At 35.9% G+C, this 27,186-nt stretch overlaps 1 protein-coding gene across 9 annotated transcripts in view; it reads right to left on the reverse strand.

The window, feature by feature from the left end:
• Positions 1 to 1,658: 1,658 nt before the first annotated feature.
• ZNF292 (zinc finger protein 292) overlaps positions 1,659 to 27,186 on the reverse strand; it is a 96,017-nt gene continuing 70,489 nt past the window's right edge. For 8 of the 9 annotated variants that reach the window (XM_082730627.1, XM_082730628.1, XM_082730629.1 and 5 more), the window contains 3 exons: positions 21,568 to 21,704; positions 19,222 to 19,363; positions 1,659 to 10,750 (listed from right to left, as the gene is read on the reverse strand). In XM_082730627.1, coding sequence (XP_082586753.1) covers positions 3,602 to 10,750; positions 19,222 to 19,363; positions 21,568 to 21,704 — 7,428 coding nt within the window. In that variant the 3' untranslated portion in view covers positions 1,659 to 3,601. Of the gene's footprint in view, positions 10,751 to 19,221; positions 19,364 to 21,567; positions 21,705 to 22,146; positions 22,208 to 27,186 lie in introns of those variants that run through there. The other variant, XM_082730634.1, reaches the window with a different exon arrangement.

Genomic DNA, 27,186 nt, shown 5'->3' on the forward strand with positions numbered 1-27,186 from the left:
GACAATAAACAATATAAAATTAAAAGCACTGTTATAAAAGGACATGTGAAACCTATCAACTGGAATGAATAAATTGGCCAATCTGAAAAATCACCATTTGTAAACAGCTGATACAAGCTGCACTAGTGCACACACCTGCTTATTCTCAGCCCTGATTTAATGAATGCCATTTTAGAGGAGTGGTTCCTAAAACATGCTCCCTAGAACACTAAGTTAGTTGGATATATTTAAGTATTTCTTTCATTAAAAAAGAAAAACATTTTCATTTTCAGTTAAGTCTGAAATATTCCCATTTAACAGTTAACATGTTCCCTGCATAGAATTTTCACTTTTTTTTTTTTTTTTGAACTTTCAGTCTTTAATATACTACTGCACACTGAACTCTTTAAACTTGCAGTTTAGACAACTCTGATGACAGGATGTTCCAACCTGGTGGTATCTCACTACAATAAACATTCTGAAAAAGAATGTCTTACTGTTCTACTTCTCAACTCTGTTAAGACCTTTTCTTCTGGCCCCCAGAAGAAATTTTTTACCTCAAGTCTCCCTGCTTTTAGCTTCCAACTTATCCAATCTATCATCCTCTATAGAATACGTATTATCTTTCTAAAATTGGCACCTGGTCAAACTGCTGAACTTAAATGCATTCAGTAACCACTCAAGAAATCAAAATTGAAAACTATAAGGCATACAAGAACCTTCATGACCTGGCCCATTTCCTCTTCAGCTTCTCCAACCCCCTATCTTTCCACACAGACTACTTCCAATATTGTAAATGCACTATGCTGCCACATACCTCCATACCTAGAATTTTCGTTTCCCTATGACCATTCCAGGACTAGTCGTTCATCTTTCAAGACTCATCTTTTCCAAAGATTTTCATAAACACCCGCCCCTGCAATATACGGCATTCCCTCCTTGACTATCTCTAGCTATAGTATTTATGTCGTCTTAATAGCTACAGCAACTGTTTGCTTACCCGACAATCAAAAAGAAACTCAATCTCTGTCCAGCCCTTTAAAATAATTTAGGCTGAATGTAACACAACTGAAAAGTTCCCAAACTGTTACCTTTTCACTTCACGTGATGTATTTTGAATAACATGTTCTGATCTGTAGATTAAAATTCTTTGGGTTTAGAAGAAGGGGGAAAAAATCCATTTTTAAATGATAAAACCTAAGCAAACTAAGGCTGTAGAAAGAAAATACCTCAATGGACTGAGGAAAAGTATACGTGAAAAATATATACTTTAAGATTCCTTTTTTAACACTTAGGCATTACATTCCATATCAGATTTTACCAACATGCTGTTCTATAAATCTGTATTTTTAAACCTAACTTGATTTTTCTGTTTCATGCTAAAAAGCCCACTCTGCTATAATTATGTTTACAAGCAGTACCTGGAATATAGAAAAAATTAACTCAATATTGGCAAACTTTCCCCTGTCATGTAGAACAATTACAGAAATGTCTAAGGGTCAATTTTCTTGAGCTAATGAGCAAAAGAAAAGCCCCAATACAATGGTATTTTCACTTCACAGTGGTTCATCACTACATTCACCAGAAATAAATCTACTTGCTACTGCACTATTGAGGGCAGTTTTGCCAAATGCCTATCTTTAAGAGCTAGATCAACTTCCAAGAAACTTACGGAAACATTCAGTTGTTAACAAAAATTTAATATTAAAATTATTCAGAGTTAAGTTACTGTTAATTTAGAAAAAAAACATGTATTAATTACCCATAAGAACAACTTTTATTTTAATAAATAACAGTGGGCTTATCAAAGGGAAGGAATTTTAATGTGTCAAGTTTTATGCATATTGGTAATAAACCTTAAGGAGGTGAAACCAACTATTCAATACAACCCATTAGGCCCTAAAAATAAAACTATAATGCTTTAATAAAACTTAAAAAAAAAAATTTTTCCAAAAGAAAATAATTCACTCCTTGACCATGCTTATTTATTCAGAGTACCAGCAATTTCAGTTAAGTGCTTCATTTTTCCTGCAAATCTGATGTTGCACAGGGAATATACACATTTTCTTATTATTACAACATCATCAATATCTCAGGCTAATAATATTGTGAATGCAACTGGTTTATAACAAACACAAAGTCAAAAATCAATGCTACTATATACGGCAAACAGAAACAAAAGTAAATTCAAAAGGTGTTTTCTTTTGTTTCCAGTCCTGACTTTAGCTGGACTTCAAATGAAGGTAATAAACTCTCCTGAAATAACCTCTATCTCTGCCGTGAATCCACAGTATAAATATGGTGAATAAAGCTAAACTATAAGAGCTAACTATATACTGAATAACCAAAATAATCAATTGTAACAACTAATACTGCTCTGGAAGACCAATCTAATGAAAAAAGTATCATTAGATGTGGTGGGAAAATACAAATCTGTACAATCTAACATCTATAAACAGTAAAATCAAAACATCCAACTTCCTTATAGAAAGTGTTTCATCTATGTAATTATAAATGTTAAGGACTCTTGCATTTTATAAACACAAGATGGGCTCACTTTGATGATACCAATTTTAAGATTTATAAAAATGTTTAAAAAAATCTTTCCACAAAAGTTTATACAGTTTAAAGCTATACACCAATCTATAAATCTCAGAAAATGGAAAAAAAAACTTTGTAAGATCACATGTATAAAACAAGAAATGAAATGTGATTTTATTTAAGGCAATACTGGGCTACTTCACAAATCACCACCTCAAATATTTACACTGCTCCACACTACTAGTTTCTATCACATTCACAAAGGATTTTTTTTTTAATACCAAATGTTTAAAATCTTTGATGTAGTAAATTCTTTATTCACATTTCCATTATATTTCATGGAATCATAGTAACTATACCCAATTAGAAGCATTGAAAAAAAACCTGTAGCTATAGGAAACCTCTAAAGAATCTGCTATAATTTCACATGAATACCACCCCCAAATTCTGGAGGATAAATTTACAAAGCAGAGCAAGATATTGATATAATGTGCCTACTTTGTGAAAAGTAATTCTGAGATCTTGTAAATAAACGTTTTATGTAAAAATCAATGAACTATGGCAGTTTCTACTTTTAGTTCAAAAAATTCTTAATTTAAAACCATAAAAGAACAGTTTTAAAAACTTGATCACTTAGTTAAAAATTAAAATTCCAAATATAAATGTGTCATTTAATAGTTTAGACTTACACACTGCTGGTGGCAGCAAATGATTTACAATAATAAATATATACAAAAAAGGTATCTACAAAGACTACTGTCCTACATGAGCAGTGACCTGGTGAAACCGATCAATCACACAGATAATTCAATTTAGTTCATGGAAAGGGCAACTGGCTGATAGAAATTTGAGGTGTAGCTCAACTATTTACAATAACTGAAGTACTGATTCTGTTCCTCAAGTCCCATAGGGATAAAAAAAAAGTTTTACATGACAAATGCCATGTATTTTTTTTTTCTTTTTTTGGCCAGGTTAATTCATGTCAACAAAAATTAATGAAAAAGTTTCACAATTCTAGCATGCTTGATGGCTTCCTATTTAAAATAAAACCGTAAATAATATATTTATAGTACATTAGTTATCAGTACTGCCCTCTACCTGTAGCTTTACCCATACTAATTTCTTTCATAACAGACATATCTGGATCATTTGAATGTACTTCAAGTTTTTTCAGACTGACGGTAGGTTTCATTTCCTGAAGTTGTTTTAACACAAGTTCAGTGCAATCTTTAAGAGTCTTGTCTAAAACAATTTTTACATTATCACTGCACTGAAGCTGTGATGGATTGGCAAACTGTACAAAGGTTTCACTTTCTTTACAAGAACATACATGATTTCCACTAGTCACAGCAGTCTTATCAGTATTTTTTCTTGAATTTGAATGGGATCCTTTCTTATTTCCACTATTTGGATGGTCTTTGTCAGAATTTTTCTTCTGCTTTACTGCAGACTCCTCAAGAAACTTCAGAAATGATACTTCAAATCCCATTGGTTTAAATGAGCTCCAGTCAAAAGATGCAGGATGCTCCTCTGTAGTTTGAATGGCAACAGCAGTTTCTTCTTCTTTATGCGTACTACTTAACTCAACTGCTGATGCTGGTTCTGCTTTTTCAACTTTTCTCTTTTTATTTTGGGAGACATTTTTTTCTTTATTAACTCTCTTCAAATTACTTGTTTTTTGTTTTTCTGACTGGCAGGGGTTATTTTCCTGAAAATCATTACTTACATTTGAAGACGTAGGAGCTTGGGTCTCCACACTTGCATTGTCTTCATTTATTAATTTTGTAATAAATAATTCTGTTAGCTCATCCATTTCATCTTTTTCATTTTTTTCAGTTTCCTTCTGTGGAACTGTAGCTGTTCTGGAGTTATCATTACTCTCTGTTACACATGCATCAGAAGTTTTCACATCATTCTTATCACCTTCTTGCTCAGAAGTGTCCTTTAGTTGTGAGTTGCAACACCGTTTGAAGACAATGAGAAGATTACGGTGTTGTGATGTAAATGCCTTTGATAATTTATGGCATTTATAATGTCTTATTATATTGCTTTCACTTGTAACAACTGATGTGCACCCTTTTATCATACATGGATATTGGGTCACAAATCTGCTCGTACACTCAGATAAGGCATCATTTCTAGCCTTTATGGAATATACGTGCTTTCCACGTTTCAGAGAATAAGGCTTATTTTCTTCGATCTGTACAATTTTAGCTGTCTTATTTTCTAAATTATTTTTTTTCTTTCGTTTTGTCTTAGGCATTTTGAGTCCTTCCTTTCCAGATCTGTGTTTTGTCCCCCGATGCTTAGATTTTGTCTTTTCTTGGTTTGCTTTGCTTGATATATTTTCCTGACCAGGTGTTAATCTTCTTGGCCGAATCAAATGAGCTTTATGTTTGTCATTATGCTTATTAAAAATATGTCGGAGGAGATTTGACCGAGTTGCATATATACGGTCACAGCCTTCACAGTCACATTTGTATATGCCATCTTCTTCAGTTTTACTTCCCCTGATTCCAATTCCATGATCTGCCTCAAGATGAATAACATAGTTCAAATATGTGGTAAATGAAGACTTACATTCTAACTGGTCACATGGAAATTTCCCAACATCCACAGAAGCAGTCATACCTTCAATTTCCTCAGGAGTCATTTCATGAAGTTTCATGTAGTGTTGTATCAGGCCAGTAATTGCTTGGAAAATTCGAGAACAGTCACTCACCTGACACCGAAATTCTTTCACAGTCTGTTTGGTTTCAATTTCTTCACTTTCTTTACCAGCTTCACTTTCTTCTTCAACCTCTGCAGAAAATGCAGGTAGATCTGACTTGTGTACAGCCTGGTAATGCAGAATTAGGTTTTGCTGTATAGTAAAAGCAGCAAAGCAACCCTGGTGAACACATCGATAAGGTCTGTAGGGGCTGTATCTTGTTGGAAACTCAACAGAGTGAGAAACTGGCTTCTTGCGTTTTTTCTCCTCCTTTTCTTTTTTATGTCTCCTAATTTTTCGTCCTTTGGTTTGTGTATTTGTGAGAGAATTTGAATTACATTGTTCTGAAGTAACTGTGATCACCTGCAAGGAATTTTCTGTTTTTTCAGGACTTTTTTTTTCTACAAGTTGTTTTTCTGGGATCACTGCTTCATTACTGAGGGCATTCTCCTTCACTGCTCCCAAATCTAAAGCAGGCTGGAATTCCCTTTTGTTTTCCTCCGTCATAGTTAGCTGTCTTTTTACTTGTGGAACTCGTGGGGCTGACGAATTTTCACTCTGAGATTTTCTTCCATAAGGCCTTTTTATTTTTAACTTTACCATTTCTTCTGTTGTAAAATGATGGACCAACTGGCAGTGTGCCCGGAGATTAGAATTTCTTGTAAATGTTTTTGTACAGGTAGGTACTACACATTTAAATGGAGCAAATTTCAACTGATTCTTCTTAATTTCAAGAATCATCTCTGGAGTGTACTGATGAATCTTACCATAGTGCTTAAATAAAGCATCCTTTGTCATAGCACTGTAATTACAACCTTGGTTTTGACACACGAAAGGTTTATTAACTTTGTCACTAAACTGAATGTTGCTTATCATTTCAGAAACTGGCTGAACAACTGTGACAGTTGGAACTGGTTTAACAGGAGTGGGAGTCAGTGTCACTGATGTATTTATTAGTACACACTGGGGTGCTGGAGTGGACAAGTCATTTTCTAATTTCAATTTCTGCAAGCCTTCTAAAATTTCCTGTATTTGATCCTCCTTATGTAATACTTCAGATGGAGGAATGTTACTTTTTGCTGGCATGACACCTACGAAGGAGGAAAACTGAGAAGAATCAGGTAACTTGTTATTTTGTACAGTGTTTACTGAAGGAAGCTGAATGTTATAATTTATTTGAGCATTCTGTGACGTTTCACCAACACTGTGAGATCCAGTTTTTACCTCAAGGATTTGAGAATTCATAGCACTTTTAATAATTTCAAGAGTCTTTTCAAAGTTTTGTATAACATTGTCTTCAGAAATCTGCAAATCAGAATTTATTGAAGTTGTGCACGAATTCAAAGCCATCATTTGGGAATCACCATTTTCAGTTTTTAATGTTAAAGGCGCTAACACTGTATGGGACTCAAGATTGGTTTTAAAGTTTTCTTTCACATCAGTAATAAATAACTGATTGTCAACACTATTTAATTTCTGTGTTAGGTTTTCCACCAAACCCTGAGGCTCACAATTTGGAATTACATTTGAATGGAGGTTACTAGTTGGTATCTCAATACTCTTTGCTATAAGTCCCATTGCTGTTAAGTCACTTGTTACCAAGTTTTGGGAAGCATTAGGTGCAATTAAGGGAGGAGCAACTTTCTTCCTTCTCTTTGAAGCACTGTTTCCCTTTTTATTTAAATGACCAGACCTCGTGTTCTGAGGACCACTTATAACTGAAACACGTGAACTGTTATTGGTAAAATTTTGTGATGGCCCACTAGAATTAGGGAATGAACTAGAACACAAACCATTTTCAACAGTCTTCAGTAGTAAGTCATTTGTTGGGAAAACAGGCAAACTGCTGCATTCCTCAATGGAGGAAGTTTTGGAGTTTGGTGTCCTATTCTGGTTTGTCAGCAGGGGGTTTGGGTGGCATACAGTCTGCAACAGGGGTGGTACAGCTGGATTTGGCATCACTGTTGCATTTACTTGTGCTGCATCTGGAACACAACCTGCTGGAACATGAGAAAGGATTTCAGAACCCTCAAATGTACTGGGAATGCCAGCAGTTTCCAAAGCCTGTTTAATAATTTCACTTCCTTCTTGGCTAACACTGGTACTAAAGCTAGTCACACCAGTCCGAGGAAATGTATTTGGTAAAAATGTTGAGCGATTTTCAGCAGCAAGAAGTTGCAGAAATGATGGATCTTTAAAACATGCTTCTGGATTGAAGGTAGACTGTTGCGGCTGCTGCAAATTTACTGCATTTGTGGAGAGAATCATGCTGGCAAGAAGAGAAGGCTGTCCATTATTCTGTAGAAGTTCTTGAGCAATTTCTGCTCCATCCAGTGGTTTACAGTAAGATCGCTTAGATAAGTGTCCACCCAGAGATCTGGGATTAGTAAAAGCCCTGTAACATCTGCTACAGATAAATTTCCCATCTCTGATAATTGCAGGCCATTTAGCCCTTTTGTTGTGCTTGGGTTTTCTTTCCTTCCCATTTGGGCCCCGCCCACGGTCTTTTTTAACTTTTTCAGGTGCAGACTGTTGGGCACTGCTGTTATTAAAGTCATTTGCAACACTTACTTGTGAAGGAAAAACTGCATTTTCACCATTACCTCCCTTTAAAAAGGAGGAATTAGCGTTTCCTTCAATCTGTGAGGAAAAATGATTTGTACTGTTTTCCAGTTGGGAAAAAACAGAATTAGCCCCACTCTCTGCTGGTGAAGGGAAGAGAGACATTGAACTACTTTCCGCAGGTAGAGGAAGGAAAGGATCTGAACCACTGTCAATATTCAAAGGCAAAACTGTTTTGGTTAGATCTTCCATTTGTGCTGGCAAGGTAGTAGTAGATAAATTTTCCATCTGGGAACATATAATACCACCACCTTGTTCATTTTTATCCTGAGAAGGTATATTTGGATTTATGACACTTTCCACTGAGGGCAGCAGTGGAGCTGACACACTTGTTAAATGAGCTGGAAAAATGGAAGGCGAGACATGCTGCAACTGATTTGAACAAGTAGGATTCCCGTTGGCTTTGGTCTGTGGTGTAAAAAATGCATTGTTAGAGCTGCTCACCTGTGATGGCAAAAAATAAACAAACTTTCCATTATTTGGTGTATTTAAGTTGTTAGATTTCTGACCTTTTTTATTTTTGCGCTGCATTTTAAATGCAGCATACTGGTCAGGGTGTGCTGTCTTCATGTGTTTCCCGATACTCTGTGAAGAATTATAGGTTCGAGTACATCCCTCGACCTGGCAACTGAATTTCTGAACTGGCGCTTTTGGAGGCACTGATGGAGTTCCTAAAGAACTACTTGGGTTGGGCTGTGGTGGAACAAACGTGATACTTTCCAATGTCTTAAGAGGTAAATTATAAAGACTGGATGATGTTTTGACATTACCTCCACATTCAAACTTGGAAGCTGGTAAACTGTTTGGAAATCCTGCCTGATTTTGCACAGAAAAGGTCATTAGGTTGTTCACTTGTCTTTCTAAGTTTTGTGGGGTAAGGTCACCTATTTTGAGGGTATCTGAATTTACTAAAGAATTCTGAGTAATCTGGGCTTCATTAAAGCAATCCTGCTTGCTTTCTTGAAAACTTGGACGACACAAATCATTACAAGTATCTCCACCTGCTGTATTTAAGTTTGTGACCAGTGATTCACTAGTGCCTTCCACAGATGAGTTTTCTTGTTTTACAAAGTTATCCTCGATCCCCTGATTGAGGGACACTTTAATGGACACAGCTACTTCACTGGCCTGAAGCAGAGGAGTAGTCACAGAGTTCTCCAAACCATTTGACAATGGTCCATCAGCTGGCCTGAGCTCTGATGCAGAAATCTGGTCTTGTTTGGTCACAGCTGATTCTGCTTTGCTTTTATCCCAAGCATCACTTCCATCTGTCGGTAAGGTGTTTTCAATATTATTTTCTGAAGGAAGCACAGACCTCTCTTTCTCAAAGCTCACTTCTGTGTTCGGATTCACTTTAGAAGGCTGAACACAATCTCCAGATGAAGTACGCTGGTTTTCAGGAGGCAGCACTTTTTCAGGAGTACTGTGATCGTCCAGATGCTTTTCTAGCTCACTCTGAGAACGATACACTTTACCACAACCTGTAAACTTACAAGTATAGGTATTATAATGCTGTGCTTCATGATCATACAGTAAATAAGCTTCTGAAAAAATTCTGCCACATTTAGGAAACATACACTTTGCTCTAAAAACTTGATGTTCCTTTCGGTGTGTTAAGAGCTCTGCGTAACTATTAAAACCAGCCTTACATTTCATCTGTATACAGATATATGGTTTACTGCCACAGTGCATTTGTAGGTGATCATTAAGATGAGTAACACTTACAAAATGCCGTCTACAGTACTGGCAAATAACTTTTTTGCTTTGCATTTCAAGAAAGCGCTTGGCATCTTCATTATCCTTATGCCCCTTTACATGAGCAATTAAATTTTTGAAGTACTTAAAGCCCTTTTTACAAAAAGTTACAGGGCAATTAAATTCATTAACAGGTACTGGTTTTTGGACTGGGATTACTTCTGGTTCATATGATTTATCTTTGTCATCATTCTCATCATCTGAACCATCATTGTCATTAAATACTATGAAGTCTGTTGAATAGAGACTATTCTTTTTTATAGGCCGCTGTTCCTGCTTGGTCACAGCATTAGTCTTCTGATTCTCGTTGGAAGTTGTGATCTTAGGTGGCCTCCCCAATCTTCTTAATGGTTTCATAGCTGCTAGTCTCTCTTTACTAGATTGTTTAACATGTAATGTGACATGAGGGACAAAAGTTTCTTTAGAATTGAAGTTCTTTGCACATATAGGGCAACTGTAAATCCCATCTTTGTAATGTTTTTGAGCATGTCGTACTATTCTATGACCAAGGAATTCTTTGTCACATAGCACACAATATTGCATGTAGGCTTGCCAATTCCTAAACCTAGCAGAAATAAATCCCCTCTCTCTTAATTGTTTTATCTCTCTCTTCTTTTGCTTTTCATCACAGATGTCTTTAAGAAGGCCAGAACTAGCACCAATTCCACCAGAAAGTCCATTCATAGAAGTTTCTTTAATCTCTTCCTGGTAGTCCATTACTTTCTCATAAACTTCACTGTCGTTTAGTTCGTCTATTGAAGACACAATAGATGCTTCTTCCCCCATTAATGCAAGACACTGTCGTTTTAACGTTTTCCAATCCCAGAATTCTGGATCAAAGGGCCACTGAGTTTTCAATACAAGTAGGAGCTCACAACGTAGAGAATTTGGTATTGGAAGATTCTCTTCATCATATTTCTGGTCTGGCTGGTTATACAGCATCTCCACAGCATAATATGCATCTACTGTAGGCTCAATAAGAAATTCACTCAGCTGACAAGCACGTTTAACCTCCAGATCATCAGGCAACAAGCATGAAATGGTCTTGCAAATAGATATTTTCACTTCAGTATTTTCTGTAGATTCCAAACGAAGGGCTTTTACACATAATTCTATACAGGTGGCAAGTCCAGCCCCTTCAGTCTGTGAAAAAGCAAACAGGAAATGTTAATTTAATCTACACTAACCAACACGTATTTGTGAATTCAGTAATTTTGAAACTAACGTTTGCTACTCTCAAATTTTGTAGCTGCAACATATGAAATGCTGCCTCTTCTAAAGCACTGTAGCTTATAGCTTAGCTGTGTGTGTGTGTGTGTGTGTGTGTGTGTGTGTGTGTGAGAGAGAGAGAGAGAGAGAGAAATGAACTATAAAGAACAGCAGGAGAAAGATAAGCATTGGAAATAAAGAGAAGACCTGGGTATAAAATCACCTAAAATAGCTAGGAAGGGTGGCTCTGTGGGTTAAGCCTCTGCCTTCGGCTCAGGTCATGATCACAGGGTCCTGGAATCGAGCCCCACATCGGGCTCTCTGCTCAGCAGGGAGCCTGCTTCCTCCTCTCTCTCTGCCTGCCTCTCTGCCTACTTGTGATCTCTCTCTGTCAAATAAATAAATAAAAATCTTCAAAAAAAAAAAGCTAGGCAAACCTGGAAGTTACTAACTTCTCTAACCGTTCACAGCCCACTTATAAAAATCAAAATAGCATTTAAACTTCATAAAATTGCTGTGAGCATTAATGAATATTATGTATCAAAAGAATATGATACAGTTTAGTATAATGTCTGGTACACAGCAAGTGATCAATAATGTCAACTTTATCACAAATCTTATTTCCTAAGTTTGTATTTAGAATCCTTCTGAAATTAAAAACCCAGTTACAGAACTGAGGAAGTCCCTGTATTTCCTAATTTACTAGAATGAAAGGAGATTTTCACTTTTAACAGAATAAAGTTAACTTGATCCTTCACGGGGGGGGGGGGGGGGGTTCTATTATACACTGGCTGAATGCCAAATCACTTACCTCGTTGTTGAACCACCTTAAAAATCAGAAGTACAAGGAGACACAATAAATGTTTTTCCTTTTCAATAAGCATCTTGAACTATTATTATAAGATAGCAGTAATGAAGGGTAAGAGTCATTTGAAAGCAGAGGTAGTGAAGAGAATAAAAATGGGTTTTAAAAGGACTAAGAAGACATAGATATAAGAAATAAACCAGTATAAGATGTGGTCACAATCATGGGAATGGAATATGTATTATACCAGATCAAAAGGCAGAGAAGAGATAAGTAAAAAAAGCTGACAGGGTATTTACACAGGCTAAGAAGGAAATAAAATATTTTACCCAACCAGCTTAGATTTGTGGGGCAATACGAAAGTGAGGGGAGGATACTAAATTGGCTTGACTTCATGAAAAGCAAGGGTACAAAGACCAAGAAAAAAATGGACAATAGATGATACTTATTTTTAAAAGTGACAGTGAGGAAAGGACAACAGGGACCATATGGTTGTCTCCAGCTTTTACGTCAAAACCATATATCTATTTTATATATCTATATCTATTTTCTACTATTTTGAGATAAATCCGAGCCAGAAAACTTTAACTGTAAAACATCTGTACCTCTGTTACATGCCTTAGCGGCTACTACTAATAATGAATAATTAGGTCACTCCTTTCTCACAGTATGAAAAAAAGATATGTATTATAGAGAGGATATCTTGGAGAAATCCAAGATGAAGTCAACCATAAATATGAGATGAAGTGATAATGAAGACATATACCAGAAGGACTAGTACATATGTACAGAACAAGAATTGTGGAGAAGGATGTTTTTCTTTAGAAAATTCAGGAAATGATGAAGGAAGAAATGATTTTAAGAAAGGTTTCAGGAAGCCTGTTTTGTGGATGCCATCTGCACTGCGGAAGAGGGACTAGAAGTATTCTGTCATGTAACTGTTGATCCCTTCATAAACAACAAAAGCAGATTCAAAAATTCTACTTACTGCTTAAAAAATGCAACTAAAATTATTTCAGAGAGAAACTCAACAGTTCTAATACAGTCTGCTATTGGATTCAAGGGTGATTTCAACTCATTAAGGGCAAATGGCTTTGAATAAATTTGCTTTAAAAATACCTTAATATTGTAATTAAATGTGAAATCTTAATGCCAATGAAACTACAACAATGTTATTTATTCTTGGGAATTTTTCATCTTTGTGATTAAAAATTGTTTATAGGTAAATAAGTGTTTTTAAAGATGAGTTTGAATTACTAATTTCCCATAAATATGTAATTAACAATTAGCCCATAAAAATCTACTTAATTCCAGGGCACCTGGGTGGCTCAGTGGGTTAAGCCTCTGCCTTTGGCTCAGGTGATGATCTCAGGGACCTGAGATCGAGTCCGGCATTGGGCTCTCTGCTCAGCAGGAAGCCTGCTTTCCCCCGCTCCCCCCGCCCCACCCCCGCCTGCCTCTCTGCCTATTTATGATTTCTCTCTCAAATAAATTAATAAAATCTTTTTAAAAAATCTACTTAATTCCTATCATTAGTTAATAAAAGTTACTGATAAGACCAACTTAAATTTAAGAGTGACTGATGAAGGTTAAGTGCTAAAAATTGAGAGGAGGAATATAGATTCACCCCCCACTGACAATAATCCAGCATGAGGCAACCTTCTAAAAGATACAAGATTTTAGCTTTGGTACTGCCCCCCCCCCCACCAACTTTTCTGTTCCTTTCCTCTGACTGCCTAGTATCCTTGGCCCAAAACTACCCAAAGGCTTAAAGGATGATTAGCAGCCCCCGGTACATCCTGTACAGCCCTCTCCATCCACACACAGCAACATGTCTTAACCTAAGTGATTACCTTTGTACCTCAGATATATATTCTTAATGGGGAATAACAAAAGGGCCTTCACAATCTTTAAGTATGCCTCATCTGGTCTAGATTTATCTTTTGCCTTATCCAAATAGCCTATATTTCAGGTAAACTAACTCTATTTCCTCAAAGACGCTATTCTCTCATTTGTCTTGATACCACTTGTGATATTATGATATAAGAAATACATATATTTTTTGGTTTTCATCCGGGGTTCCCAGCAAGTAGCTCCTAAAACCTTTGTAATTTCCTAAGTGATAAGAACTATATGGGCATCTTTTGTTCCCAGCTCCTGAAACAGCTCCAGAGCCTTAAACTGTGAAACAGGTGCTTTTACTATTAAGTCCCCTTTAACCACAAAGAAGTTTATTTATGTTACTGAGGCCATTTTTGGAAAGCCCCTAGATAACCACCAGATGGGGGCTGACAGGGGAACAAACCTGTGATTACAGGGTTGGAACCTTCAGCTCTTGCCCACACCATCATCCCAAGAAAGGGAGAAAGCTGGGGTCTGAATCAGCTGCCAGTGGTGGCTGATGATTTAATCAATTATGCTTATGTAATGAAGCCTCTGTAAAAACCCCAAAAGAATGGGGTTCCGGGATCTTCTGCACTGGTAAACATATGAAGATCTGGGAAGGCAGCTTGCTCCTTGCCCTGTGCTTACCTTCCATCTGCTTCTTCCTGAGTTGTATCCTTTCATAAAACCAGTAATCTAGTAGGTAAAGGGTCTTACTGAATTCTGTGGGCCACTCTAGCAAATTAATCAAATCTGAGGAGGTGGTTGTGAGAACTTCTGATTTTAGCCAGTTGGTCAGAAGCACAGATGACAAACTGGACTTGTGATTAGCACCTGAAGGGGGGGAGTGGTGTGTGTGTGTGTGTGGTAGTCTTGTGTGTGTGTGTGGTAGTCGTGTGTGTGTGTGTGTGTGTGTGTGTGTGTGGTAGTCTTGTGGGACTGTGCTATCGCCTGTTAAATAGTGTTAGACTTAAGTTGTAGGATACCCAGCTGGTGTCCACAGAATCAGGTATCTGCTTGATGCAGAGACCATCCCCACATATTTGATGACCCAAAATTTTCAGTGAGTAGTGAAGAGAGAAGAAAAATTTTTCCATATACCACTTTTCATACTTTTTCTATTACTAGGAACACGTTCCCCTCCCACTCTGTGTGGCTACCACACAGAGTCAACACAGACAAGTGGATTAGAATGTCCACCTCTTTTATTCATTCAGCTACTTTATACCAGGCACAGTGCTAAGCAATGTGCTCTAACAGGAGTCTCAGCACTCCACCAAAACAGAAAGACCCATACACCAAATTGCAACTGTTTGTGTGTTTCCATTAGTAGACTATGAAAGCCTGTATTTTTCAACTTCTAATTTCAAGGGTCTAGGAAAAAGCACGAATAAACGGTTCAATAGCTCCTGGAATTCTGAAAGAAGGCTGCCAGTTAACCAAAATCACTAACCTTGAGCCTAAATTAAAATTACATCATGTGAAAAATAAGGAGTTACACTAGAACCTAGTTAACCTAGTTAACTTGAAGGTTTCTTTTAGTTCTAAAACAGTAATAATCTATGATTGTAGTTTTGTTCTGTGAGAGAGAGTATGACACTCACATGCCACTGGGGATAGGGGCACAGGGTAATAAATCTCAAGCAAACTTCCCACTGAGCTTGGAGCCCAATGCAGGGCTCGTTCTCACTGAAATCCTGAATGGAGCCGAAATCAAGAGTCAGATGCCTAACCAAGAGAAACCCAGTTGCCCTATGATTCCAGTTTTGTTTTTTTTTTTCAAGATTTTATTTATTTACTTGACAGAGATCACAGGTAGGCAGAGAGGCAGAGAGAGAGGAGGAAGCAGGCTCCCCGCTGAGCAGAGAGCCCGATGTGGGGCTCGATTCCAGGACCCCGGGATCATGACCCGAGCTGAAAGCAGAGGCTTTAACCCACTGAGCCGCCCAGGCGCCCCCCTATGATTCCAGTTTTTTTTTTTTTTTTTTAAGATTTTATTTATTTGTCAGAGAAAGAGAGAGAGAGAGAGAGCGAGAGCGAGCACAAGCAGACAGAGTGGAAGGCAGAGTCAGAGGGAGAAGCAGGCTCCCCGCTGAGCAGAGAGCCCGATGTGGGACTCGATCCCAGGACGCTGGGATCATGACCTGAGCCGAAGGCAGCTGCTTAACCAACTGAGCCACCCAGGCGTCCCTATGATTCCAGTTTTAAGATAAAACCTCTAAGGGAACCTGGTGGCTCAGATGGTCAAGCAATCGCCTTTAGTTCAGGTCATGATCCCAGGGTCTTGGGATGAAACCCCGCATCAGCCTCCCTGATCGATAGGCAGCCTGCTTCTCTCTCTCCACTGCTTGTGCTCTCTCTCAAATGAATAAAATCTTAAAAATAAATAAATAAATAAATAAAACCTCTGATCAGATTTCAGAAAGTAAAAAAAAAAAGGGAAAAACATTTTATGCGATAGGAAACAAGATTTTGGGGGCAGAGTAACTGATTAGCAAGTTCCAAGTTATTCTTGTGAATAGGTGAGCTCCCCTGACCCAACTTTCTAAAGCTATTATTCATGCTTTTAACTGCTTTTTTTATGGACTTTACTTCTAAACCTAAAGTCTCTCCACAAAGTTACTATTCCGCAGACTGTCCATGATGATAGAAGCATTCTTTATCCTATTCAATGTCACTAGCCTCATGGAACTACAGAGCACCTAAAATAAAGGTTACTGGTTACCAATAATGGATAGTATAGCTCTTGTCCAAGTTTTTCCCTCTCCAACACAATCTCCTTATTAGTGGGGTGTAAGAATGAGGGAGGAGAGTTATTTTTACCTAACTTCCTTGATTAATCTAATTAAGAAATGAAATACAAAGTGGTTAGAGTTACCAGGTGGTCAAGAGAAAGTCACCCAATCTGCCAGGCGTTTTAGTTTCAAAGTCCTTCCACTGTGCTATACTGCTCTTCAAGTTAGACATAAAGCAGTGGCACAACCTGCATTTTAAAATTGTACAATAATTTTTAAAGAAACTTAATATTAAGTTCTTTTTTTACCTACAGCACAATATATAAAATGAAAAATCAGAATGAATTAACAAGGTTGACAGACAAAAACTATATAGATGAATTCACCCCGTTCTTTACTCCTAAAAGAAATTCTATTCTTCTGAATAGAAGAGAAAAAGAGAAATTTCAAGAGAAAAAGGGAAATTTGTAAGATATACTGACCAACTACAGATTTTAGAAGTTACTCTTTTTTTTTTTTTTAAGATTTTATTTATTTATTTGACAGAGAGAGATCACAAGTAGGCAGAGGGGCAGGCAGAGAGAGAGAGGAGGAAGCAGGCTCCCTGCTGAGCAGAGAGCCCGATGTGGGACTCGATCCCAGGACTCTGAGATCATGACCTGAGCCCAAGGCAGCGGCCCAACCCACTGAACCACCCAGGCGCCCCTAGAAGTTACTCTTAAAGGGGGAACAGGAGAGTATCTTTTGTGTGTGTGTGTGTGTACGCGCGTGTGCAGATGAATTCAAAAAAAATTACAAAAAAAAATTACAGATGAATTAAAAAATATTTCTTGAGGCTTCTGGGTGACTCAGCTGGTTAGAAGTCTGACTCTTGAGATCATCTTAGCTCAGGTCATCATCGCAGGGTCCTGGGATGGAGATTTTCCCTCTCCCTATCCTCCCCCACTCTTGTGTTCTCTTTCTCTACAAATAAATAAATGAATCTTAAATCCTTCTTTCAAGCTGCATCCCCGTTCTTAAGGATTCCTAAACACTGTTTGGCACCCCATTCTACATAATATCTGCAACTTTAGAAAAACGTCTTCTGTGTACATTTAAAATGGAAACCAACTGCATTACTACAAGGGTTACTATAAGAAAATAAATTAATTCTGGGGCGCCTGGATGGCTCAAGTGGTTAAGCATCTGCCTTCAGCTCAGGTCATGATCACAGGGTCCTGGGATTGAGACCCGTGTCAGGCTCTCTGCTTAGGAAGGAGTTTGCTTCTGCCTCTTTCCCCTGCTGGTGCACACTCGTTCTCTCTGTATCTCAAAATGAATAAAATTTTTTAAAAAAATCTTTAAAAAAATTAATTCTGTAAAACTCAGACTCCAATTGAGATAATTAGAAACATATATGTAACCTCTGCTTTCCTCTTCAGTTATATCTAATCTATTTAATCTACTTATTAATTGTTTTCATTTCAATAACTTTTTTTTATTCTTAGAGTTTTTTTTTTGACTCTTTAAAATCTGCTTGGTCATTTTGATAGTATCTTTCTTTTTCATGCTTTACTTCCTTATTTTGTCTTTAAATATATGTATTTTATGCAATTTTCCATAATTGCATTACTTAAACTTACACAAATAATTTTTCTCTACTGAGATTCATGTCACTGTTTCATATGCTTTATACATTTTTTTGTGTGTGTGTGAGAGAGAGAGAGTGACTGTCATGTGCGCACACGCGCGCGCGCACACACACACACGCGGGCAGAGGGAGAAGCAGATGACCCTGGGATCATGCCCTGAGGTGAAGGTAGCTGCTTAACCAACTGAGCCACCCCGGCTCAGTATAAATGTATACTGATACATGTATAAATCCTGATGGTTAAATTTTTGTCTTTAAATAGTCTATTTAATTCTACTGTTATTTTTCTGTGACAAAATTCCCTCATGACAAACTGTTTCATGTTCCATAATTCTTGATCATGAACTCATCTCAACCAGGACTTTACCTGAGAATCCAGCACTGAGTGTGTCCCTTCAAAGAAGTTCTGCATTCTGCCAGATGTTACCAGCCCAGTACTCCACTCTTACCTTCTTAAACATTACTTACTTGGCATGAGGATTTCTGGACTATAAATATGGTAAATTTAGGCCACAAATCTGTGTGAGGGTAGACCTATGGTTACAACCTCTTAAGGGAAACATTTTTCCTTCTCTGACACAGCCCAGTAGAACATGCATAAGCTTCCCTACCATCTATCTGTACTAAAAAGCACCATTTTTCTGGTCTACTTTTTCAAAGAAATTACAGAACTTTGCAGGTGGGGTAGGGGGACAGATTGCTGAGTTCCAACTCCCCAACTGGGAGTTGGGGAGGGCCCATAAAGCTATCTCCCATCCCAATGTGCAAATTCCTTGGTTACTGCAAGTAGTAACCTATCCCAATACCCATCAGGCCAGGAGAGACCCAGCAGCAGCTTAAGCTTATGGCTTCAGAAAGCTTTAAGTTCCTTTTCATTTTGGGCCTATGGATTCTCCCTAACATTCCTGCAACCTTAGGTGCTATATATCAAAAGAAATATTTATTTTATTTCACCAAGTATGTTGGGGCACTTTGTAGAAGGATTTTTAGATAATGTAATCTGCCAAACTGCTAGCAAAGGGAGCTACCTCACATCTCTCTCTTTATACCTTCTTAAATTTCTATAAAGCCAGTTATCAAAATAGTGTAACACCTAGGAGCAAAAATTGTCAAATGATAAAATACCAGTATATGCATATTATTTTTCTTTAGGTCAAGAGCAAGCCCCTAGCTCTCATTTGTACTTTTAAGTTTTTCTGTTATCAAATGCCTATTATAAGACTAATTAAAGCAATGTTCAAAACTTTAAATGAAATAACAGAAGTCACTGGAAGAGGTGCCAAAATAATAGTTTTTATTAAAAGTAATTAATACATCTTAAATTGAGAAAAAATAGCTTGATCATTCTTACCTCTGAATTAATAACTTTAATCAGGAAGAAAATGTGATATACTGTCTTGGTTAACAGAGAAAGTTGCCGACATCTTTCTAGGTACACTTGAATAGATGGTTCTACTCTTTGCTGTAATTTACTCCAAAAGAGAGTGAGTTCCCTAAAAAAAAGTATAAAAAAATAAGTTGGAACAATAATGTAGTAATCATGGACTATATTGGTCCAGTCATTACATTTGAAATTAAAACTGGTTTTAGATTCCAAATTCTACATGTGGAAATTAAATTTAAATTAGATATAAAATATAAGGTATATTTCAAATTTTTTAGAGACTAAATAAAATCAGGATATCATTCTTTTAATGTTTTTCAATGTCAGAGAGAAATGATACCCGTACTAGTAAAGCACCTCTCATTTAAACACATTATACAAATGGTATCTGAGCCACATTGATCTATACAGATCAATGGCGTATTTTTAAAAGCATTTAATTTTATCTTCTACCTGAAACTGAAAACTGACCAACTGGTCACATAAATTTAAAAATTTGTTATTAAATATTAAAATTAATGACGACAAAGAACTCAAAAGAAACAACTAATTTCTCAAATTGGTGAAATAATAAACTTTGAAAAATGAACTTTGAAATTTATTTCAAATACAATTAGAATGTAGGTTTCACAGAAAATAATCCTACGAAACGATGAATTTTCCTCCCTTTTACCTATTGTCCTATTTCTCTTCTGTCCTCTGTGGTTAATTTCCACAAAAATCTTTTTCCTTTCCTCAACTTTTCTCACAAAGTAATCTCCTCAATACAGGCCTTTCCTAATATTATTTCCTCAGGAACGCTGCCCTTTCACCACCCACTTGAATAACTTGATCATTTACTGGATTTTAACTTATATACAGAGGACTTCAAAATCTGTCTCTCCAGTATTGGCCACTTTCACCTCTCTAGTTCTTTTTAATACTTCTCCAATTTGATCTCTTCTGAAACCTGAAACTTAATATATGAAAATGATTAACATTCTTTCCAGTTCACCATCTTTGTAATTAAATGCATCATTATCACTGACCCTATAAAAGCCTCTGCTTTCTATTATCCTAAAGACTGTTTGTGTCAACATTATTTCAACCCATCCTACATCCATAAAGAAGCCTTCTTAACTTCCCAGATTGACTGTTAACTGGCTTTCTAGTTCACTTTTCAAGCTCAACTCTGTCCTGCCACTTCCCCCCAATCGTCCTCACTGTTAAGACCCCAAAGCCTTCTCAAGTACTTGTATTAAATAGCATTTCTTAAACATAAATTCCCCCCTCACCTAAGAACTTTTAATAGATTGCCTTCATTGTAATGAAATTCAGACTTTGATGAATTTTTCAAAGCAATGCAAGAGTTAATTAAGTCATACTAATATTTATATTACATGGAAAATCTACTTCTCCTCAGTTAAATGCATGCTTTTTATTATCCCTTCATAATCTTTCTTTCTACCTTTTGTATCAATCCTCTGTGTACTGCATATACGATTTTCTCTTCATAACAAAACTCAAAACTGCTCAGAAAACCTTTGTAACTGTGAACTTTATTCTTCTTTAATTACACACTGATTTAGCTTGCCTGTCCCATATTCATGGGATTTGTATGTCATACATCATTTGGTAAAAATTCTTAAAGTCTGAATGTTGTAAACTGAATTTTGTGTTTCCAATATTACCAACTAACACTGAAGACTAATAATGCTATTCACTGGCCAGATAAATTGTCAGTTTTAGCTAACACATTAATTTAAGACAACTGATATTAAGATCTTTTTTTGAGTCAGTTGAAGTCAACATCTTTATTAGTTGTACGTGATATATAACAGGCTTCTGCACACTTGAAAATGTACCATATAAAGAAATATGCACTCAAGAAGTTAGTGAAATAGAATGATAAATGAACTTTATTTCCACACATAAATTACTAAACTAGTTATATAGTTGCAAGTGTGTAATATGTAGAGGAAAAATATACACAGAGACTACTTAGATATCTGAAAATATTGTGGCATTAGACAAAATAAACATTTCCTTCATCTTCTAACATCTAAAAATTTCCTGATCATTATTAATCATTATACAACCATTACTGGTATACTAAGGGGGTTGTGTGGTCCTTAACATAAAAAAGTTACAATATGAACTACTTCATGGTCAGTCCAAACGGCATGTAATAACTGAAAATAAGCTTTTATAAGCTTTTTGTTTTGATAAGATTTTAAAATATTAAAAAGTGTGTTCTTAAGCTCTCTGAATTCTCATAACCTATCTTGTATTCTTATTTAACCAATTTTTCTTTACAAAATAAAATCAACTCACCAAGCACAGTACATATCTCCTTGTTGGAGCTGACGTGATAAAAATGCAGTACATAAGACAAGAGCACTTTTTTCATCACCCTCAGATTCTAAGTTACAAATCATTTCTAGTGCATCTTTGCAGTCAACTTCTGAAATCTAAAGAAAAAAGGATATAGAAAATATGCCATAAAATGGTTTTATTATTAGGATATATAAAAATATACTTTTGAATCATTAGATATTTACAGATCATTTTTTATCAGTAAAACCTCTAGTTTGTCATTACTCGGCTGCAGTAAAGAAATAATTTTTCTTCAAGTCGGAGAACCAATTATTTTCATAAACTTTACAAATACTTATTTATCTGAAATAACTAATGCTAATTATAAGTATCTTCTACCCATTAATCAGGACTACGATACTGAAAAAGAAAAGCTGTATTTTCCCCCCTTTATCTGGTAATTTAAAAACCATTAAAATCAGCAGAAAGACACAGAAAGGTATGCTGGATATACACTAATAAAGTGTCTATTCATCTGAGGGGGAAAAAGAATACTATGAAACATTTTTAGTTATACTACCTTTAAATTAAGCTCACCTCAGTGTTCTATAAATCTCCATTATTTTTCTTTTCATATAAATTCATTCCATCTCAAAGCCTGTCAACAGTCATGCATGCATAAGTATAACCTAGATGAAGGCAACTTCTTCATTTAATTACACATGTATTATCTATTACTTATTTTTTGAAAAATTAAAATTACCACATTACAATGATTTAATATGTAAACAGATCTCTATAAGCATTTCTGTAAGACAAGGATATAAGCAAACAGAATATAATCACAAATCACTGGTGTTCCACAATATAAAAAGATAAAGGGAAAAAAAAAAAAAAGACCAATACAGATGACTGGCACCCATGTACCACAGAGATAACCATGCCCCTCCTCGCTGACCTTGTCTGTCCTGATCAACTTTTGAGTAAAGGAAAAGTGTGTGCGTGTGTGCATGTATGTAAAATGTAATGTGTTCGGGACTGAACAAATGTCTAAATGAGGATACTCTTGAGACTGATCTTTGAGGAGGATAAAGGTTGCATGAAGATAGATTCTGAGGTTCCATTTTATACAATGAGTTGGGCTAGATAACTCTAAAACAAGACAAGACCCAACTCTGAGTCTGTGTATTTAAGAACAATGACTTCTTACAGGAATGATGAAGTTAGTGGCCGAGTTAAAACTGAAACCTATGTTTTGGAATTCCCCGATGCAGTGCTCTTTCCATTATTCTTTCATCTCTTTCTAACAAATCTTTAAGTGACCCCACTTAAATAAAAAAAAGGGGGGGCTGATCAATATATAATCATACAATGAATATTTTCAAATATTCTACATTATTAAGTACATTATCAGACATATTTTATTATTTAATCATAAATTTCCTACTAGGTAGGAAAAATGTGGCGTTCAAAGAAATTATGTTAATTTGCCCAAACTGCAACAGTTAATTAAGCAGTAGATCTATAAATCAAATTTTGTCTAACTGGCATTAAACACTCATGCTCTTTCTATTTCATCACATTATCTTTTATTGCAAGCTGTGTTAACTTTAAACAATTACCCTGTTATAGACATGCGGACAAATGTTAGAAGTCACCCTGTAAGTTTTATTTTTTCATGTTAATAATAACATGAAATAATAATAATAACACTATTAGTGCCAGCTTCTTCAGAAATAGCACTGCTAACCAGCACAACAGCTTGCCTGGTAACTTTCTAGTTACTAGTAACTTTCTACTAACTCTAGTAACTAGTTTCTAGTAACTTTCTACTAACTTTCTAGAAATAAGGTTCAGAGAGGTTAATTTACTTGCTCAAAATCACATGCTTAATTAGTGGCAGTCAAGATTTTAACCCAGGTACAGCTTCAAAGTCTGCTCTTTCCAGAACTCTCCATGCATAAGCATTGAAGCCTTTTATTGCTAAATATTGACCTTTTACACGTTCTGCTTTAATAAAAAATCTTATATCCTGACAGCATGATTTGTTTTGAATCTGATCTTTTGTTGTTTTTGTTGTAAAACCTAAGCTAATCTTGTTGAATGCTCATATGATGCAAAATGTATATATATATATGGAAATTTATTTCCCCAATGACACCTACATTAGCTTGCACTTAGTAATTAGAAACATATATATGTATTTGTATTAAAATAGCCTCAGTATGTTTATTTCACATATATACAACATATCAAACTGAAACATTTGCCATATTCAGTAATACAGAAAACCACACTTTTTAAAGGTATGCTAGGAAAACAATTTTTAGTGTGTACTTCCATAGCTTTCATTTCCCTGATTTGCCACTAGATGGTCCTCTTGAAAAAAACAGGACACAAAAGAGAATGACAGGGAAAACCGAAACCATATTTAAACCAATGGATGGCTGAATTCAAACCATGAAAGTACAAGTCAAATATAGCTATCAATGAACAAGAATTATTTTTTTAATCCAAGGCAGCACACAGTAGGAATTACCATTATATACCTAATGACTATATAGTATAGATATCTTTTCTCTATTGCTTTGAAAAATGAGCAAAAATTTAAACACCAGTAAATTTAGAACTGTGAATAAATTTTCAAAGTCAGAATGATCTGTTTGTTAAAGACATATTATGCTAACTCCCTCTGTAAAACAAAAATAATTTTAAGAATGTGAATAATGGCTTTTATGTTTTAATATGGCTCTTTATGCCAGGTATTCAAAAAGCACAGAACACTTCAACAGTATTCTATATACAATTACCAAGTGTACTTTTAAAATGTATTGGCTTTCATCACATTTTAAGAAGTCTTGCTTACATAAAATTGCTTTCCAATTAAAAAAGAATTTAGAAGGTGCCTGTGTGGCTCAATTAGTTGAGCATAGGACTTTTCGTTTCAACTCTTGATTTCAACTCTGGTCATAGATCTCATGGTTCCTGGGACAGAGCCCTTGGCCCTCCACCTCCTACCTCCACCTCCCTGCTAGGCAAGGAGTGTGCTTGAAAGATTCTTTCCTCCTGCCCCTCCCCCCACTGGCCCTCTCTCTAAAATAAATACATCTTTAAAAAAAATAATAATAACTTAAATGGTAACCCTATCATACTGAAAAAACATAAAATCAAATCATGAGCTACTATTTTTTAACTCTCGGGCAAGCAAAAATTTAAAAGACCAATAATTTCCAGTGTTAGTAAAGAGGAAACTTCATATACTGTTTATGGGAACCTAAACTGGCATCATCTTTTTTGGATGGTAGCATGGCTCTATAAATTAATTTAAAACATGTAGACTCCTTAATCCAGCAACTGTTTCCAGAAATTTGCCCTACCAGTGAACCACTGACAAGAACGAAAGGATGTATACAATAAGGAAACCACTTAAATGTCATCTAGTCTGACCAAAGATATCACAAATCCATACTATGGAATTATGCAGTCATGAAGAAAGAATGAGGTTGATTTATGTGGAATGATATGAAAGGACATCCATAGTAAGTGGGGGAAAGTGAACAGCAGGCAGGGTGTGCATATGTATGTTTGGAGCATATAAAAATATATGCATGTGCATAGAAAAGGATCAGGTTATTTATCAAATTTCAAACTGAATGATTACTTGGGGAAGTATTAAATGGAGAAGGGATGGTTAGAGAGGAAGAGGATTTATTTTTTAAATTCTGTGTTTATTTTAAGGACAAAACCAAGAGCTATACTGGCTCTAAACAATTCTAAAATACTAAAATACTGCTCACTTTGTTTTAAACCTACACCAAGAATACAGGCCAAGGTTTTCCTTGGAGAGAATCCAGATAGGCACTCATCTCTCTTAGTCCCATTCCTCAGCCAGCTACCAGTGCTAGCTGCTATTTCTATTACAATGAAAGGATCCTGAAAATCCTAGTTAATTCCTTGCTTACTGGCTTCCCTGAACAAGGATTTCCTCAAAAGGACCACAGAATTCAGGCCATGGTTGACTCTCTCCAATATCTCTTCCTACCACACACTAATGAAAAAACTCATATGCTTTTAAGAACCAGACTTAAAGAAGTCAAAGTAAAAAACTCATATGTTTTTAAGAACCAGACAGGTAAAAGCAAATGAATGGGAGAGAGAGAGCATACCTCTTATGAAGGGGGCAATATCTTTGGGCAATTGTTCCAAAGTGACTACCTTCCCTTGGGGCAAATACAGGCCTTGGTGACAGCCAATCTTAACCCACTTCACATGGAACAATGAAGAGAAAATTTCTACTATTTGTAATAGGAACATAAAAGAGTAACCAAACAATCTCTAAGCAAAAGAGGACTTTTAACAAGGAATGTGTCGACTTACACATATCCTGTCCTGTTCTGCACTTTAAGATCTAGTGGTGTTTCTGGAGTAGGGTACAGAAATTTTTGGTGAACTCTGCTTAGAAACAAGGAATGCCTTAATTCTACCTGCTTAATGTAAGAAGAAAAAAAAATCATTTTATATGATATCAGAGATACCTGAGGCCCTCACAGAGAATTTTCCTGAGGATCTCCCAAATCAAGCTAGGCTGCTGCTACTCAAATCTGAAAAATTAAACCAAAAGGGGAACTTAAAGTTCAGTTCTACAAAATCTTTTGACTATTCCAGAGTTAGAAATATAGATTTTTCCTGCAGATTATAAATTCGTAGTCTTCAACTTCAAGCAGGGACTTTAGAGCTAACCTAACAACCCTACATTTAGATAGTTTCCCATTAGAAGTTAAGTTTCTTTAGGCCAAGACTTATGCCTTAACTTACATTTAACCCCCAGGGCTTAGACATCACACATCATTCACTTAATAAAAATCTGATGAAGGAAGAATAGATAGATGGATAGACTGACATAAGGGCAAGGAATGAACTGATAATTAAAGCTTTATTAAGAAGCTGAAAAGTATCTAAGATATAGCAACACAATAATTTAAGAATTTTAGAAAAAAATCCTAAAATTCAAAAGCTATCTCAAGAAACTCTGTCTGCCAATTAACTGTCTACATAGTTATTCTGAACTAATAAGAAAACTTCAATCTTCTATATGTCCAAACTAATGATATAATTTTCTAGGCTACAACCCTTAGCTCTACTCTGTCTAATCTAGGAATTGCCAGACATCACTCTTCTTAGTACCCTCATTATCCTCACCATCCACAATAACCTTACTTCTAATCTTGGTCCAAGCCTACCATTTTCCTCTTCATTTTCTAAAACAACAACAACAACAACAAAAAACCCACAAAATTATCACTACCTAAACCAGCTCTAACCTCATGTAGGCATTCAGCTTTTTGTCTGACACTATCCTTCTTCCAGACTGATTACAGTATCTGTCTACACAGCTGATTATACAAGCTCTCTTGTCTTGGTTTGTATCTCAATTCTTCCTGTTACACATCTTTTAGTGTGTCCTTTAGTCATTTTTCTTCTCCTCTTTATTGAAGGATACTTGTATTAGAGATATAAGACACTTGTTTGCATTAAATGCAAAGTCAACACCATTAAACATTATAGTTTTTTTTTAATCTAAATTATTTAAATGCATATTGCCTGTATCTTATTTAGCAACTTTTAATTTTCCTACCC

This window comes from Mustela nivalis (assembly GCF_964662115.1).
Source record: "Mustela nivalis genome assembly, chromosome: 5".
Taxonomy (NCBI): Eukaryota; Metazoa; Chordata; class Mammalia; order Carnivora; family Mustelidae; genus Mustela; species Mustela nivalis.